Consider the following 16,381-nt stretch of genomic DNA (forward strand, 5'->3'; position numbering starts at 1 on the left):
GTCATCCACATACCTGAACCAGTGGCTCGGTGGTATTCCAAGATAGGATAATAGTGCCCTCTTTTCCACTTCTTCCATATACAGATTGGCCACAATAGGTGAAACGGAGAAACCCATGGTGCACTCATGTTTCTGCCTATTGTATTGGCCTTTGTATATGAAATATATGGATTGAAGACACAGTTCCAAGAGCAGACACACTTGGTCGGTGCTGGGAGTGGTCCTTTTTCTGAGTGTGGGGTCATCCTGTAATCTCTTATGGACCACCTCCACTGCTTCCATAACTGGAACGCAAGTGAATAGAGATGTAACATCATATGAAACCATATTGTCATCTGCCTCCATAATGACATCACTCACCTTCTCCACAAAATCCAAAGTGTTCTTAATATGGTGTTTTGAGCTGCCTACCAATGGCTTGAAGACAGCGGCCAGGAACTTTGAAATGTTATATGTAACCGAATTGATCATGCAGACAATGGGTCTTAACCGTGCATCCTGTTTATGTATCTTCGGTAAACCATACAGACTTGGTGTAACTTCCCCTGGGTATAATCTATGGTTTGAGGTCTGGGCAATAGCGTTGTCATGCACTAACTACTTGAGACAATCTATCAACTTTTTCTTATAACCACTACCTGGATCTCATTTTAGGAGTTCATTTGTGTTTTTGTCACAAAGCAGAGACATTTTCGCATGATATTCCATCTGGTTTAGCACCACTGTGCACCTCCCCTTGTCTGCCGAAAGGATGATGACGTTGTCATCCTTACTGAGTGCCATGAGTGCCTTCCACTCCTCAATACTGATATTGGGTGCAGGGGGCTTAACATTGCTGAGACATGCTGAAACTTTTATCCGCAATTGCTCCACTACCACCTCTGCAATGTTGTTATTTCTGATCAGTTCCACTAGCGGGATTTGTGTGACATCACTGTTTAACTCATAGCTGCCACGGCTTTTTGAGCTGCAACATCTCCTCAATAGGCAGCTCTCCCTGCTGCTGCCGCATCTACGAAGCCCAGCAGATCGGTGCGCATCTGCCACCGATGCGGATCCGGGTAGTCCTTGCCTGCATAAAACAAAACATGTGCGCCCCCCCAGGACCAGCTGCCGGCGAGCAGGGAACTCACCTCCCAGGTCCCGTCTGTCCGAGGCAGCTGCCTCGGCGTGGCCTTCCTAGACGCAACACCGTCCCGGGTGCCTTCAGCGGCAGTATGTTCGTAGGGCCTGCTGCACTTCCACTAATAATGCTTCTGTGGCCTGGGTAGTACCAAAATAATGTCAGAGAATGAGCTTGCAGTCAGATCAAAATCAGCCCATTTAGATTGGTTACAATAGTTATATGTTGCAAGTCCCTTAAAATCGCCAATGTACTCACACAGTGAATGTATCAATGGTGAAGGACAGCACATTTCTGGTGTTTTGAGGAGTCTGTAACTGGGAAAGCTTGATCTCTGACAGAGTTGGAGTGCTAAATGGAATGTAGTATTCATCACTCTTAGCAGATAGCATATTTTAGCAGTCATAATCACAAATAGCATACAATTAACACTGCAGCTCTTAACAACAGGTTTTCTGTTGTTTTTACCTTATCAATAACAGAATCAAACAGACTGAAAAATAATGCCCATTGTGCCAGTGCAGAATTTAACCTTTTAGTGGATCTCTAATAAAGCAACTTTCTATAGTCAGTGTAGATTAAGAAGAGATGTTCTGCTTCTTCTAGACAGAAATGCCACTTCTCTAAAGCTAAATTTATAGCAAAATTCAACATTTATTTATATCGCACATTTTCATACAGGCAATGTAGCTCAAATTGCTTTACAAGACAACTAAAAGAAAGTAAAATGAAATTAAAAACAAATAAGATTAAGCAATAATATTACAGAATAAGTAACAAAGACAAAAGGTAAGGTCAGATGGCCAGGAGGACAGAAAAAGTAGAAATCTCTAGTTAGACTGGACATTCTACCTAACATAAATGTTTGTAAATGAATCCTCTCTCTCTTCAGGCATCACATCACAGTAATCAATGATGTGGGTCTTGTGGACAACTGGGACGCTCGCTTTTATTCTCTTAACACAGGGTGCTGCATGGTGCCTTCATCAGGTTGTGGTGGCACATAACAGCAAAAGACCACCTGGCCACTTCTTTTAAATTTGGCACTTGAAATTATAAGCAGACCTCCATTCGATGATCAAATGTAATAACTTGGAGTGTAGGTGGATAGGCATTCCAAAATATAGGACTGAGCCAGATTTTTTAAGGCTTTGTAAACCATTAGTAGTATTTCAAAGTCTATTCTGAATGACACAGGTAGCCAGTGAAATGATGCTAAAACTGGTGAGATGTGCTGAAATTTTCTTTTTCTAGTTAAGATTCTGGCTGCTGCATTCTGTACTATTTGCAATCAATTGATGTCTTTTTTAGGTAGTCTTGCTACAGTAATCTAGTCGTCTCAAAACGAAGGTGTGAACTAATTTTTCAGTGTCTTGCTATATAACCAGAGGTCTAACTTTTGCTATATTTCTTAAGTGAAAAAATGCAGACCTAGTGATCTGGTTAATATGCGATTTAATGTTTAGGTCAGAGTCAATAATTAACCCTAAATTCTTTACCTCCCTCTTGACTTTTAAGCGTATGGGATCAAGTTTATTTCTAATACTCTCACATGTTTACCAATCACTAAGATTTCTGTTTTTTCCTTATTTAGTTTGAGAAAGTTAATACTCATCCATTCAGAAATACAAGTAAGACATTGGATTAGAAAGCCAAGAGCATCAAGGTCATCATGTGCTATTGATAAATACAGCTCTGTGTCATCTGCATAGCTGTCGTAACTCACCTTATGCTTTGAGATAATCTGACCTAATGAAAGCACATAAGTTGAAAAAAGACCCAGAATAGAGTCTTTGAGTACACCATGAACAATATCATCGATCTAACAAAGAATTTTCTGCCTGTTAAGTAAGACTGAAACCAACTTAAGACACAGTCAGAGATGCCCACCTATTGTCTAAGGTGATTTACAAGATTAACAAATGCTGCACTCAAGTCTAAAAGAACAAGGAACAGACCTCTCTGCATTAACACGCAAATCATTTACTTTAACCAGTGCAGTTTCTATACTGTGATTTGTTCTAAAATCTGACTGAAATGTGTCAAGAACAGAATGTTAAATCAAGTGATCAATTAGCTGCTAAATTACTGCCTTTTCTATAATTTTACTTAAGAAAGGCAGGTTAGAAATTGGTCTAGAATTGTTGAAAACAAAGGATTCAAGATTATTTTTCTTGAGCAACGGTTTCAAAACTGCAGTATTAAGTCTGTCAGGGAGGACCCCTGTATCTAATATTGAGTTTACTACGAGTACAATATCAATTAGCACATTGGAAACTTCTTTGAAAAAGCCTGTTGGAATTGGGTCAAGGGCACAGGTGGAGGGTTACATTTCAGAAATTATTGGATGTATTTTGGGTAGATCTATTCCATTGAAAGAATTTAACTTAAAATTGAATGCTGGGATTCAATCAGATTAACTTTGGGGAGATGTACTATATTATTTCTAATATTTTGTTTTGTGTTTAAAAAATAAAGCAAAAGCCTCACAAGTTTCACTAGTGATTTTTAGGTGGCATTCCATTGAGATAGCTGGGTTTAGAAGATTATCAATAGTTGGGAATAAAACTCTTGGATTAACAGCATTATAATTAATTATTTTAGAGAAATAGGACTGCCTCTCAAGGCAGACTATGTTGTTATATTCAGTTATTGTAGCCTTCAGTATTTCATAGTGGAAATAGTGGAATATCAGTTTATTTTTTCTCCAGTTATGCTTAGCTATCTGGCATGTTCTCTTTAAATCAGACATTTTTTGTGTCTTCCAAGGTATAATAGTGCTAGAGGATTTCTTAACTGTCTTTTCAGGGGACACTGTGTTAGCTGCATCTCTCATCGTAAAAACTCTCCACCTTACTGTTAACACTGTTAGTGCTGTTGAGCATTAAAGCTGCAGATGTATTAAAATAATGCTTTTTAACAACCTGCTACTCATTTGTTGCAGTTATCAGTATTTTTACCTTAAATGATATGCAAAAGTAGTCTAATATATACAACCTGCCTTGTGTCAACTTTTAATCCGTTTGAAATCACTAAATCCAGCATGTGTCCTGCCTTATGTGTGAGCTGGCTGACATGGTGGCTCAGATCAAAGGAGTGCAGTAAGTTCAGGAATTCTCTTGCTTTCAGGTCACACTGGTTACCCACATGAAAATTAAAGTTGCCTGCAGTTAGGAAGCTGTCATAGTTATTATTATAGATGCTGTAGATGCCACACAGGCCAGGACAGAGAGCAGACCTGGAAGGAAGGACCAGAAAGGGTGGACAGACAGCCCATTAAAAAGAGAAGATGTTGATGGAGGTTTTTTATTCTCCCAACATGCTAGATGGTAGTAGCTCCAGAGGTCGGTGTACACTAGAGAACCAGCAGGGCATGCTTGGATATGTAGTCCAGCAGAGCAGCCCTGCTAGCATCACTGTATGCCATGAGAGGGTGCTGTAGGGAGACAAGGTGCCTATTATGGACTTCCTACCCAGATGTGCTTTCACACTGGCACCGGAAGTACTCTTGGGTCTGTAATAAAAGGGACCACACTCCCTTATTCAGGCGAGTCGGAGCTGGGAGGTAGTGGAGCAATGCTTGAGTGAAGGAGAGCAGTGTGGTAGGAAGGAGATATTGTGAGAGGAAGACCTGTGTTTTGCTTGTGCTTGTGTCACATTTGGAGATATTTAAAATAAAACCTTCGGAACCCGGGACTGTATAAGTGTGTTCGAGTTGGGGTTTGAGGCTCGCTGATGCCCTGGGGTTTATCACAATACTAAGTCCAAAAATTCCTCAATTAAAGATGCATTATATTTAGGCAGTCTATAAATGGTCAAACTAAGAGACTGGAACACTTCTTGAAAAACAACGTTGAGATACACAAAAGATGTAAAAGTACCAAAACCAGCATTTTTACAGTTTAATGGGCTCAAGTCAATACTTGCTAAACCACCACCTTCTTTGCCTTGGCGAGCCACATGGTCAAAGCTGTAATTCGGAGGAGCTGCTTCAATTAACACTGATGCACCTTCTGAGCAGAGCCACATTTCACTTAGCATAAAAAAGTCAATATTTCTATCTTTGGTATGATCATTAATGTAAAACATCTTGCTGGTTGACACTCTAATATTTAGTAAAGCCATATTTAAGGTCTCAGAAGAGCACTGCTGAAATCGGAGTGTTACAGTAGCTTGAAATGGTAATTATTTTAATCACGTTAAGGCCACTTTTTTGCGGATTTTATTTAATCTATAATCTGTAGTTATTGTTCTAAATGGTGCACATCAATGGGTGGAATGGTAATTAAATTATTAGCATTTACACCACTTTGTCTGTGTTTTTTAGTTAAATTGTGGTTAGTTATTATAGTGCTAATACAGTGTACACCTACAGGTAAGCTCACTACAGAAATATCACATCACAACATAGCATGAGGACCAAAATTATGTAGTCAGGTAGGACCGATTGCCTTTGAAATGTTGTCGGAGACGACAGGGGCACCAAATCTATTAGGATGCAGACCATCTTGTCTGAAGAAACGCGGTCTTTCCTAGAAAAGGTCCCAGTTGTCCATGATACCAATGTTTTGTTTCCTGCGGAAGCCTCTCAACTAGTTGTTCAATGATAGCAGTCGACTGTCTTCAGGTTTCATCCAACCAAACTAACGGTGGACAACCTAAAATGATGATTCTAGCTGCAAGGTCCTCTCTTTCATGGTTTGCTTTAAAGCTTCAAAGTTTTTAGGACCTCCAACTGTCGATATCACACGCCATTTACTTATACATGGAGGACAATGGTTCTCACTGCCCTGTCCTTGTGCTTCTCGAGGATTGTTGGTGCTCTTCTTGTAATATCTCAAACTCATGCACCAGGAAAACAAGAAACAAAAAATTTAGGGTATGAAATATTTAGGTTACGTACAATTGAATCCCCAATAATAACATTATCACCAAAGTCTGTCTGCACGGTGGGGGAGTGGAGAGGATCAAAGCAGTTTTGGACTTCAACGCTTGCCTGAGCTGATGGAGGTGATCTAGAATTGAGCTTCTGCCTGCAATACCGGAGAAGTCAGATTCCATCATTGTCATTGCTTCAACAAGGAGTGGGTGAAAAAGCTCACTTTTCCCAGGGAGTGAGCTGAATGGAACATTGTTGATGCTGCTGCATCGAAAGGTGAGCTTTCAAATCCAGGTCTATCTGTCTGGCAAGACGTTGTTCAATATGAATCTCAAGGGCCTGGAGTTCTTCATCGACACGCTGTTGCTCGCAGACAGCCATCTTCCACTTCTGTTTCACGTCCTAGGACACAGAGAAAGCACCTAATTTTCCTAATCATAATTTTGCTCCATAGATGTTGGTTTAGAACAATACTGTAATAGCTGTAACTTTCACATATCTGAAAAGGTTTGGAATAGAATTGCGTCTGCACCCAGAATAGAGGCTTTCACCTTGACTTCAGATTGCAGAGATACATAAGAGTGTCTTAATATAGGGGCTGCGCTGAATGAAATTTTTAATATTTTAAAACGATTTTGATTAATTCTCAATAGTCAATACATGTAGGTAAATAACCATTATTCTTTTTCACAAAATAAAAGCAGCACCAAATGTACTACTAGTTTTTAAATAAAGACTCCAGATGTGATAATACATAAACTGTTCTCTTTGGAAAAGGTGCCTCTGGGAGTAGTTATAATAATATTTAATGCATGCTTGCCAAACATATCCCCGAAGTCATTACATTTTAAGTGAAAAGTCTTTACAGAAATATATGGTACAGAAGGAGTTTGAATGTGGAGTACACAATATTCAAAGCATCTGAGATTTCAAAATTATCTGAAAATCCAATTTATTTTGGGATTATGCTCCATTAACGGTGGAAGTCCTAGTGTTAGTTGTGGAGTTTGACTTTGAATAACAAAAAGGTGAGGTTTTCAAAATGCAAAAGCCTAATCTGAAGTTTTTTTAAGGGGTTGTGAACTCTAAGAAACAACTACCAATAGAATAATCTATAGAGAATACTCTATGCTTGCATTTTAAAGGTATTTTTGAAATCCATAATATCTGTAATAATCTAGTTCTTATGAACTTTTCTGCAGTTCCTGGATCAATGACAATCTGCGACTGTAATCTTAACAAGTGTAGTAAAACAGTTATTCAAGAGTGGCTGTCTACATCTTCCTACCTGATCCCACCGTAATTAGTTTTCTTACAATTTCAGGCACAAGGCAACCATGTACCCATAGTTACTACAATAGAAACATTACTGCACTACTGTACTGCCCAACTTTTTCTTTCCTTTATGCAATCTGTGTTTTTTTCCCATCTCCATAGGAATACTGACATTCTTTCATTCATTAACATCTTCGACTGCAACTAATAGATTGGGCTTGTGCGTTATCATTCCTTCTTTTAATGTGAATATCCATTTTGCGCTGTAAATTCATAAAATCATGTAGAGGAGTGCCAAAATCTTGACTGGCTTGCTCATTGTTCATTTCATCTGAGAGCCCTTCCTTGAATAATGACACCAGTGTAGACCACCCACCCAAAATCAGCTGCAGTTGTCTAAAAACATACAATACAATTGCAGACATTATTAGAACCTTGTCTTAGATCTAATTATCTGTTAACTACCAGATCCCTTTTCCCTGAGAGGTCGAAACCTTCCTAAAATTTCTTAAAACACATCTAGAGAAAACAGCTGGGATAGCGTGTTTTTCATCAAGCAATTAGGTAATAAAAGCATAACACAAATATGGATGATGCCTTACACATGATGTGAATTTAAATAGTGTTGCGCTGATGACATCAAACAATGTAACTTCTGGGAAACAGCATCGTAGTGGGGACCATCAGCTGTAGAAAATTATGGCAGCCTGTTTAGAAAACCTGACATGATGCCAAGTGATAATGATCAAGGAAAACTGTAAATTATAAAGAAACGACAGTGATCCTAAAATGAGCATCCTTCAAAACTTTAAAACAAATAAATAAATGATTTGAAACCAGGAAAAAATTAACAAGGTCAAAGAGGACATGACATGACTGAAATATTCAAAATAATGAATAGAATTAGTATGGTAGATTCCAGGTGTTTCTTCAACACGAACACAGCGACACAGGTGGAAACTTGTTAAAAGTAAATTTGTACAAACAACAAAATTTTGTACAAACAAAAAATATTTTCTTCTCATTTATACATGGTGTAAGTTGCCGAAGCAGCATACTAGATAGTAGTCCTGCTTCTGTCAAGACTGCTTTAAAGTTCTAAATTTGCCAAGAATCTAGAGTGCAAAAATGTTCTGATTGGGAGTGTAAGACTAACCAATCAGTACTTGGTACACTTCAATGATTTAGTTAATTTGAATTAATTGGTTTATTTTTGATTCACTTTTGGCTGACCATATTTGATTTGAGTAGATATCAAGTATTTTCTTTTCTTTTAATTAGTTTGATTAGTGAATAAATATGTTATAATGGGGCAAAAATTGATGGTATGGATAGAGCTTTGACATTATGAGTCACTACGGATGTGTTTAGTTAATATTATATAAAGCAGATTGAACAACACCACCAACAGTAAATGCTTTGCAGAGCCTCAGCTCCTGTGCAACAGCAAATTATAACCTTGATTAATGCATCCCATAAGAAGGGGTTGATCTGTTTTAACTGTTCTTCCACATATCCATTGAAATGCTATTTGCAACTCCTTGATGTGTTTGTCTCCCAGCAGTGTGGTCTCTTTAAAAAACCTATACTGCTGGGAAAAAACATTTAGAAATAACTGACAAAATGTGAGCAAAAGCATGCAAGGTCTATGCATGTTGCTTGCTATGCCCCGTGACCAAAACAACAAGAAATATTTGTTCTGAGTCAGCCACACATGAATAGGGCTATTGACACAGGTAGAAGGATAAGCCATTTTTAATTGAGTGCAGTTTTTGTAATTTAATGCTTCCAGTGGTAAATGTTATGCTTCCATTTCTGTTTGTTTTATTAACAAGCAGAGGAAACTACATGTGCATGGATGCCTAAGATACTGCTTTTAGTTTCAGCATATTTAAATATAATAAAAATTTTATGGAGATAAGTACATTTTATTTAAAATTATGGAGTTATATGTATTTGATTTGTATAATATGTTGTTGTTCAATAAACTTTAAATATATATGATATATATTTTAGATATTTTTAGGTTTTAATGCACATTCTGAGATATTTGACTAGAAAGAAGTAGGAGGGTGAAACAGACAGAAAACTCATTAAAGTGTTACAGCAGCTACTCTATGAATTCACAATTGAATTAATGATTTTAACCTAGAATAGCAAAATATTATAATAAGATATTTAATATCTGAATCACATGGATGAGTGGTCAATCTCAGCTTTTACCGCACTGAATGCCCCTGACAAAATTAATCTTTGTGTCTGTACTCCGATTATAAAATATGTTTCTGGGGTAAAGATATCCATAATTAATAAAACATAAATGCCTGTGCAGATTATTGGGTAGCATTTGTACTAAAGGTAATTTGATGTAATAAACCAGAACACTAATTGTAAACCCAGAGAAAATGGATAAATTCCACAGGGAAGACACTGCATCCACATCGAGTAAGAAAATTAAACTAATATTAATCAGCAAGGCATCTCATCCCAAGATGTGCGCCTTCATTGAGTCAATTACTTGCAGGACAGGCTCCATCAAACCCTTTACTCCTGTCTGGGGAACAGTAAGAATTATAGAATTGATGACTGCATGTTTTATATCTTATCAGATGGTTAAGTTTCTCAATTGCTTTCTTTACTAAATTAAGTATTAGAATAATTTATATTCTCATTGATTTCCATTCTGTTTATTTCTGATAGAATCAGGAATTTAAAATAATCATGTAATGTATTTTTAATGTAGTAGGTCTGCACAGATTATTCAGATTAAACCAACAGAATTTGCAAGAAATGAGGCTTAATGTAGCTTATCTATATTACTTTTGAAAATGCATGGAATGGGAGGGGAGCATCATAAGACAACTGAAGTGAAATTAGATAACTTTTCATGAATATTGATGATATGTTAATAACCTCACAAAAAAGAATACATTTTCAAGATACTCAGAGCTATTGATGGTTGACCAAGAAGGTGATATGAAAGTGATAAAATGATTTATCTGTGTAGAGTGTTATAACAAACATATGATTGGGATTTTTCTAGGAAAGTATGATGGTGCAATTATTAGTGTGTCAGACACCAAGGTTTAATTAGCACATTCTTCTGTTTTCCCCATAAAATGTTTCTTTCATATTCCAAAGACATTCATATTATGACAGTTAATATCTCTGAATTGGCATACATTATAGTGTGGCTTTGTATGTGAATGTGTTCTGTCATTATCTTGCATTTACTCCTGCTTAGTGCTGCTGGGATAGACCCTGGGCACTTACTTATGACCATGTGCTGAAATAAAAAAGTTCAGAAAATAAAGAACCAGCTTTTTAGGCTAAGCAGAAGCAAAGAGTGAGTCTGTAATGGCTTGGCCTCCTGTCACTTCTGCTCACACAATATCCTTCAATATTAAAATAGATAGAGAAAATGATTTAATAGTTATTTTTTTTATTCACTTATTTGTTTTTATACTTCTGCTATAACCACAAAAAAGTTAGATTAAGAGCACTTTTCTCCAGGTCCTTTACATTACATATTCCTGTAAACAGAGAAGTGTCTACAAAAATAAATAAATAAATAAAATAGTTATAGAAACTGAAGTTGCTTTGTCCTTAACCCTTAACTGAGCTCTTTTCCAAATTGACATAGAAGAACAGTGGACTACATCATCTCAGCCACACCATTAAACAGTGACACACAATGCTTTATGTAACTAAACAAATGAACTTCTTTCACAGAGGTGAGTACATTTGCTGTTATCTGTACAGACAATGGGGTGCAAATAAAACTGAGTCCGAATATGAAACTGCTTAAATTTACAATATTTCTTAATACAGGTTTCATTTACTGCTCATCTGCTTTAAAGCCATTAGGGAAACTGAGGCCTTGAGGATTTTCCTTTGTTGTGCGACTACCTGAAAGCAGGAAATACTAAAAGAACTGTAAAAGCCTCATATTAGCACATAGCTTCTTCTTTTTTATGCTTTGTAAATAAATAATGAGCACACTAACCTTACAATGTCAATGAACAAGCTCTTACATACATTATAGAGCTTCTAATATCTAAAATGTTCAAAAATGTAATTTGAATTTTGTTCTTACTTAACAATAAAATAGAAGAAATATGTCTGCATACTTGTTCTTTATCACTGCATGACCCTAAAATTGGATCAATTGCCTCTGGAATATATTTCAAATCTAAAAAACGGTTAATGGATGGATGGATGAATGGATGGATGAGTGTTACGTAGCCAGCTCCATTATACAGAAGGTAGCATGGCAGCAGAGAACGCTTAGTGTCATTCAACTAAAATCTTCATTTCATTTAATGTGGAATCAGTCAGTGCTGCCTGTGAGGACTGATGTACAATTGTTTTCTCTTTCAGCATGTGTCTTTCGTTACAATGGGCTGTCATTTGTCTACCTCATCTACCTTTTACTCATTCCACTTTTTTCCGAACCAACAAAAACAACAATGCAGGGTAAGATTCTGATTTTTTTTCTTTTAATATTGCTGCAACAGATCCATGCTGCATAATCAATTGACAGCGTTATATGCTCTTTTGTTGATTGTTAAAACTTACTAAATTTACATTTCTTAAGAAAAACAATGATTACTGCAACTTTTATGTTATCTTTATTAATTATTCTGCTGACTGAACAACACAGTAGCAGGAGACAGTACAATTAAAAGGTCAATGTTATGCTTCTTTGCCTTTACTAGGAACCTGCATGTTTAATGTGGAAGAACACTTTTTTAATGAAGTATCGGGTAAAATGTTATTTAAGAGTTTTCAGATAGAAAATAATGGTTTAGAATTATTCTATTGTTTTATGTCATTTTACCCCTCACATAACTATATGAGGAAGTGCAGGCTGTTCATTAGTCACGCAACATAGTGAGTCAGAGATTGGAACTGAACCAGCAACCTTATCCGTTAGAATAATTTGGGTACCTGTTTGGTCTTTGTGTCATCTAAACCCTGTAATACAGGTTCAGGGTTTTCCAGGGCCTCACCCAGCAGCGTTTTTTTTTTCTTTTAAGGCAGTGATCGAGACCTTTGATGTTCCTATTTAAAAGTTTTATTGATTAATCAGAAGTATACTGTTTCTGTCCTAGAGGAGAAAAATAAAGATTTTTTTGCAACATTTTCATAGTTTAACATCATTGTTTGGCTTTGTAACCCATAAACCAAAACCAGTAAGTTACAAATAAGAAAGTAGGGGAATTTTTTTCTTTCTCTTCTCTTCTTTTACTTTCAAGTCAAGGGGAGCATTCACTGGTATAGTGCATTGCCGCACCCACTACACAACGAAACAACTCGGGATCCCAATTGGCAACCCCCCCCCAGGCAGACATGCGGTCCAATCCCACCCTCCGGAATTGATCCTCTATCTGCCGCAACCAGGTGTTACTTGGGTGACCCCTTGGCCTGGTCCAGCCACTTGGGTTCCCAACAATGAGGATCTTACGAGCTGGATCACCCTCGGGGAAACGCGCCTCATGGCCGCAGTGCCGTAACTGACGCTCCCTCTCAATGCAGGTAATGTGCCTCATTAGGGACTCCATGAGCACCTGCTCATTCAACACAAAGTCAAACCAACGGTACCCAAGGATTTTCTGTAGAGACACAGTACCAAAGGAGTCCAGTCTCAGATCCCTTGATAGCGTCCATGTCTTGCAACCATATAGCAAGACAGGAAGCACCAGGATTCTAAAGACTTGGACCTTCGTCATTTTGCATAGATATCGGGAGCGCCACACACCCCTTTCCAGCAACCTCATGAACCGGCATGCTCTCCCAATCCATCTATTGACTTCATAGGAAGAGTCACCAGAGACATGAATGTCACTGCCGAGGTAAGTAAACCTCTCAACAAGGTCGACACTCTGTCTGCAAACAGACACACTGCTGATGGCTGTGCCCAAAAGGTAATTAAAAGCCTGGATCTTGGTTTTAATCCAGGATAGTTTCAAGTCCAGACACTCAGACTCTTCACACAGTCTCTCAGATCCTCAATTGACTCCGTGAAGATCACAGCATCGTCAGCAAAATCAAGATCTGTGAATCTTTCTTAACCTACAGATGCCCCACAGCCACTGGACCCCACGACCTTGCCCAACACCCAGTCCATACAACCATTGAACAGAGTAAGAGCAAGAACACACACCCCTGACAAACCCCAGAATCAACTGGGAAAAACACTGCCTCCACTCTGCACAGCACTCATAGTACCAGTGTACATGCCGGCCATGATATCCAGCAGCCTTGAGGGGATCCCGCGAACCCTTAGGATGTCCCACAGGGCAGCTCGATTAACTGAGTCGAACGTTTTACGAAAATCGACAAAGGCTGAAAAAGAAACTCTGCTGATATTCGCGTTTGCGCTCCATGAGAACCTTCAGTGCCAGGATGCAGTCGATGGTAGACTTCTTAGGTGTAAAACCAGACTGTTCCAGTCATTGGTAGGTGAGCAAGTGATCACGGATCCTATTGAGGACGACCCTAGCAAGGACCTTACCCGGCACCGAGAGCAGTGTTATCCCTGCTGCAATCCAGGCGATCACCCTTCCCTTTCCAGATAGGGACGACAAATCCCGTTTTCCAGTCAAGTTGTGATGATGCCAGTCTCCCAGATGGAAGCAAAGACTGCTTGCAATGCCAGGAGGGCAGCCTTACTACCAGCCTGGAGAAGTTCACCCTGGATACCACAGATCCTTGTAGCCTTTCCCCTCTTCAGCTGGTTCACCACCTGTGCAATATCAGTTAGATTGGGTGGTTCACAGCTAACTGGAGAATCAGCCTCAAGAACCGTGGACCCAGAGATATCCAACATCCTAACCGGAGGATCAGCTTTGAACAAGTGCTGAAAGTAGCCAGCCCAGCGGGTCGCAACTGCAGTGTCATCTGTAAGGACTGTTCCATCAGACTGCGACTCTCCGAGGAAACGATTCAGATGTGCGTAATGCTTTGATTCCTAAACTTAAAAAAAGTCTAAAATTACATACTTAGGTGTCCCACCCTGGTGAAGTGACTTAAGCAGAGGTGCAATACAGTGGAAGTAGAACTAGCATAGGGTGAGAGGTTAACAATTAAAAAAAAAAGAATAAAGCTAAACAAATTAATATTATACTAGCTGCTACATTAGTAATTTTATCATGTATATCACCTCAGATATTTCAGAGAAAAAAAATAGATGTAAAACAAAAAAAATATTCAGGTTTTGTGTAGTTGACTGTACCATCCTCATCTGATCTAATTATATAACAGCATTCAGTATAACTGCATTTTATAAGGGTTGGGATATGTGTCTCTATCAAACTAAAGTACTATTAGTTAAGAAAAAAAGGAAAAGAATTATTTTCTGAACAAGGCATTCAGAAAATATTCGAGTTCTTCAATGAAGGCAGTGAATTTGCAATCGTGCTCCAATCCTTAATTCATGTTTTAAAAAATCATGGGAATAATTCTTTTTAACACTTTTTCAACTTCTTCTGCAGAGTTGCAAATATATAGGGGTGATCATCCACAATAACTTTGACCCTGGGTGGAAACAAAAGGCCATATCTATGAGCTTTGCACTGCACAAAGACAATAAGCATTAACAAAGAAAAAAGTGTTCTCACATCTCACATCCATAAAGACAAATATATTATTACTTAATAAATAAGTATCAGTTTCACCTGAAAAGACTGCGTTTGCCAATATTTTCTATCTATAGGGTGATATATTATGATGATGGTGCGGAATTTATCCATCCATCCATTACCCAACCCGCTATATATCCTAACTACAAGGTCACGGGGGTCTGCTGGAGCCATTCCCAGCCAACACAGGACGCAAGGCAGGAAACAATTCCCCGGGCTGGGCACCAGCCCACCAGTGGGAATTTATAAAAAAACTAAAGTAATTCTGACTAATATAAGTACACCAAATATGGATTACACAGAATCCAAGGTTACTTGCATTATTTCTTTAATTATTTTATGAAATTCAGACTTAAATAAATCCTCATTACCTGAAACTATAGCATCAAAAATTGCAACAGCAATCTGATCTGATCCAAATCTGATCTGTATCCAATTTTGATAAGAATATTCTTTCTTCTAATCTATATATCATAGTTACTCAAGCATTGATTATTTTCATAATAATTGAATACTCTCAATACCATTTTGCAAATGTGAAGCTAGTGTTATCTCTGAGCATGTTTCTTTTATTTTGAACCTCAAATCATTATTCCTTGCAAATCCAACTTACAACTGGTGGCTTAACCCATTAATACTAGATGATGAAGACATTGTAGAATTCACACCCACATTTGTGCTTTTGTTGAAATTATGCTTTTCCAAAACTTTCTGCAGGAACATTACAGGAAACACTGAAGGCACTTTTAAGATGATAAATTATCTCATATTTCACATAAAAATAAATTGCAGACTGACTAGAAGAGTGTGACACATGATTATCAAGAGTTCTAGAATTGTCCGGGAATATGCTATATTTCCAAGCGAGGCCCTCAGCCAAAATGGTTGACTGTACAACCAGAATGTAATCATTTGAATACAAAGGAAACAGAACAAGTTACTTTTGAAAAAGACAATACGATTTTTGTACAACAAATACAATAAACAGGAAGTGTAGAATGCAATAATGAAGATTAAAAATTTAGTGTGAAGTAAAATTAGGGAAAATACAGAGATAATTGACACGTTTAAAAATAGAATTCCTAAAGCCAACAAAAAACTTGTAATCCCGACCCACCTCAAATCATGGCCCTGCCAGATCTAAACAGCAGTGTGGCAAATTGCTCACATACTGAAGTAACTTCAGCTGCAGGTGGAAGTCCCATTTTACTTTATGCTGCCAAGCAGAGTGCAGCAGTCTATTAGCCAGCAAAAGCGCTGTGAAGAAGCTGTCTGTTGTTATGGTCCTGCCTGTCCAGTCATCGTATCTTTGATTGCCAGTACAACAAATAGTTCTGAGCAGGCATCAGTTATAGCCCTGCTCTTTTGAAAAGAATGGAGATAAATGCCATTAACTCAGAGAGGCTGAGGCAAGTTCTTTGTACCACATGAACGTCGCTGAGAGAATAAAACTGAATAATA

The 16,381-nt window shown here is 37.9% G+C and overlaps 1 protein-coding gene across 4 annotated transcripts in view; it reads left to right on the top strand.

Annotated features, from left to right (window-relative positions):
- LOC120530341 (piezo-type mechanosensitive ion channel component 2) overlaps positions 1-16,381 on the top strand; it is a 559,538-nt gene that overhangs the window by 127,395 nt on the left and 415,762 nt on the right. For all 4 annotated transcript variants that reach the window (XM_039754759.1, XM_039754756.1, XM_039754758.1 and 1 more), the window contains exon 2: positions 11,658-11,753. In XM_039754759.1, the coding sequence (XP_039610693.1) occupies positions 11,658-11,753 (96 nt within the window). The remainder of the gene's footprint in view (positions 1-11,657; positions 11,754-16,381) is intronic.

Source organism: Polypterus senegalus, chromosome 5, assembly GCF_016835505.1.
Source record: "Polypterus senegalus isolate Bchr_013 chromosome 5, ASM1683550v1, whole genome shotgun sequence".
Lineage (NCBI taxonomy): Eukaryota > Metazoa > Chordata > Cladistia > Polypteriformes > Polypteridae > Polypterus > Polypterus senegalus.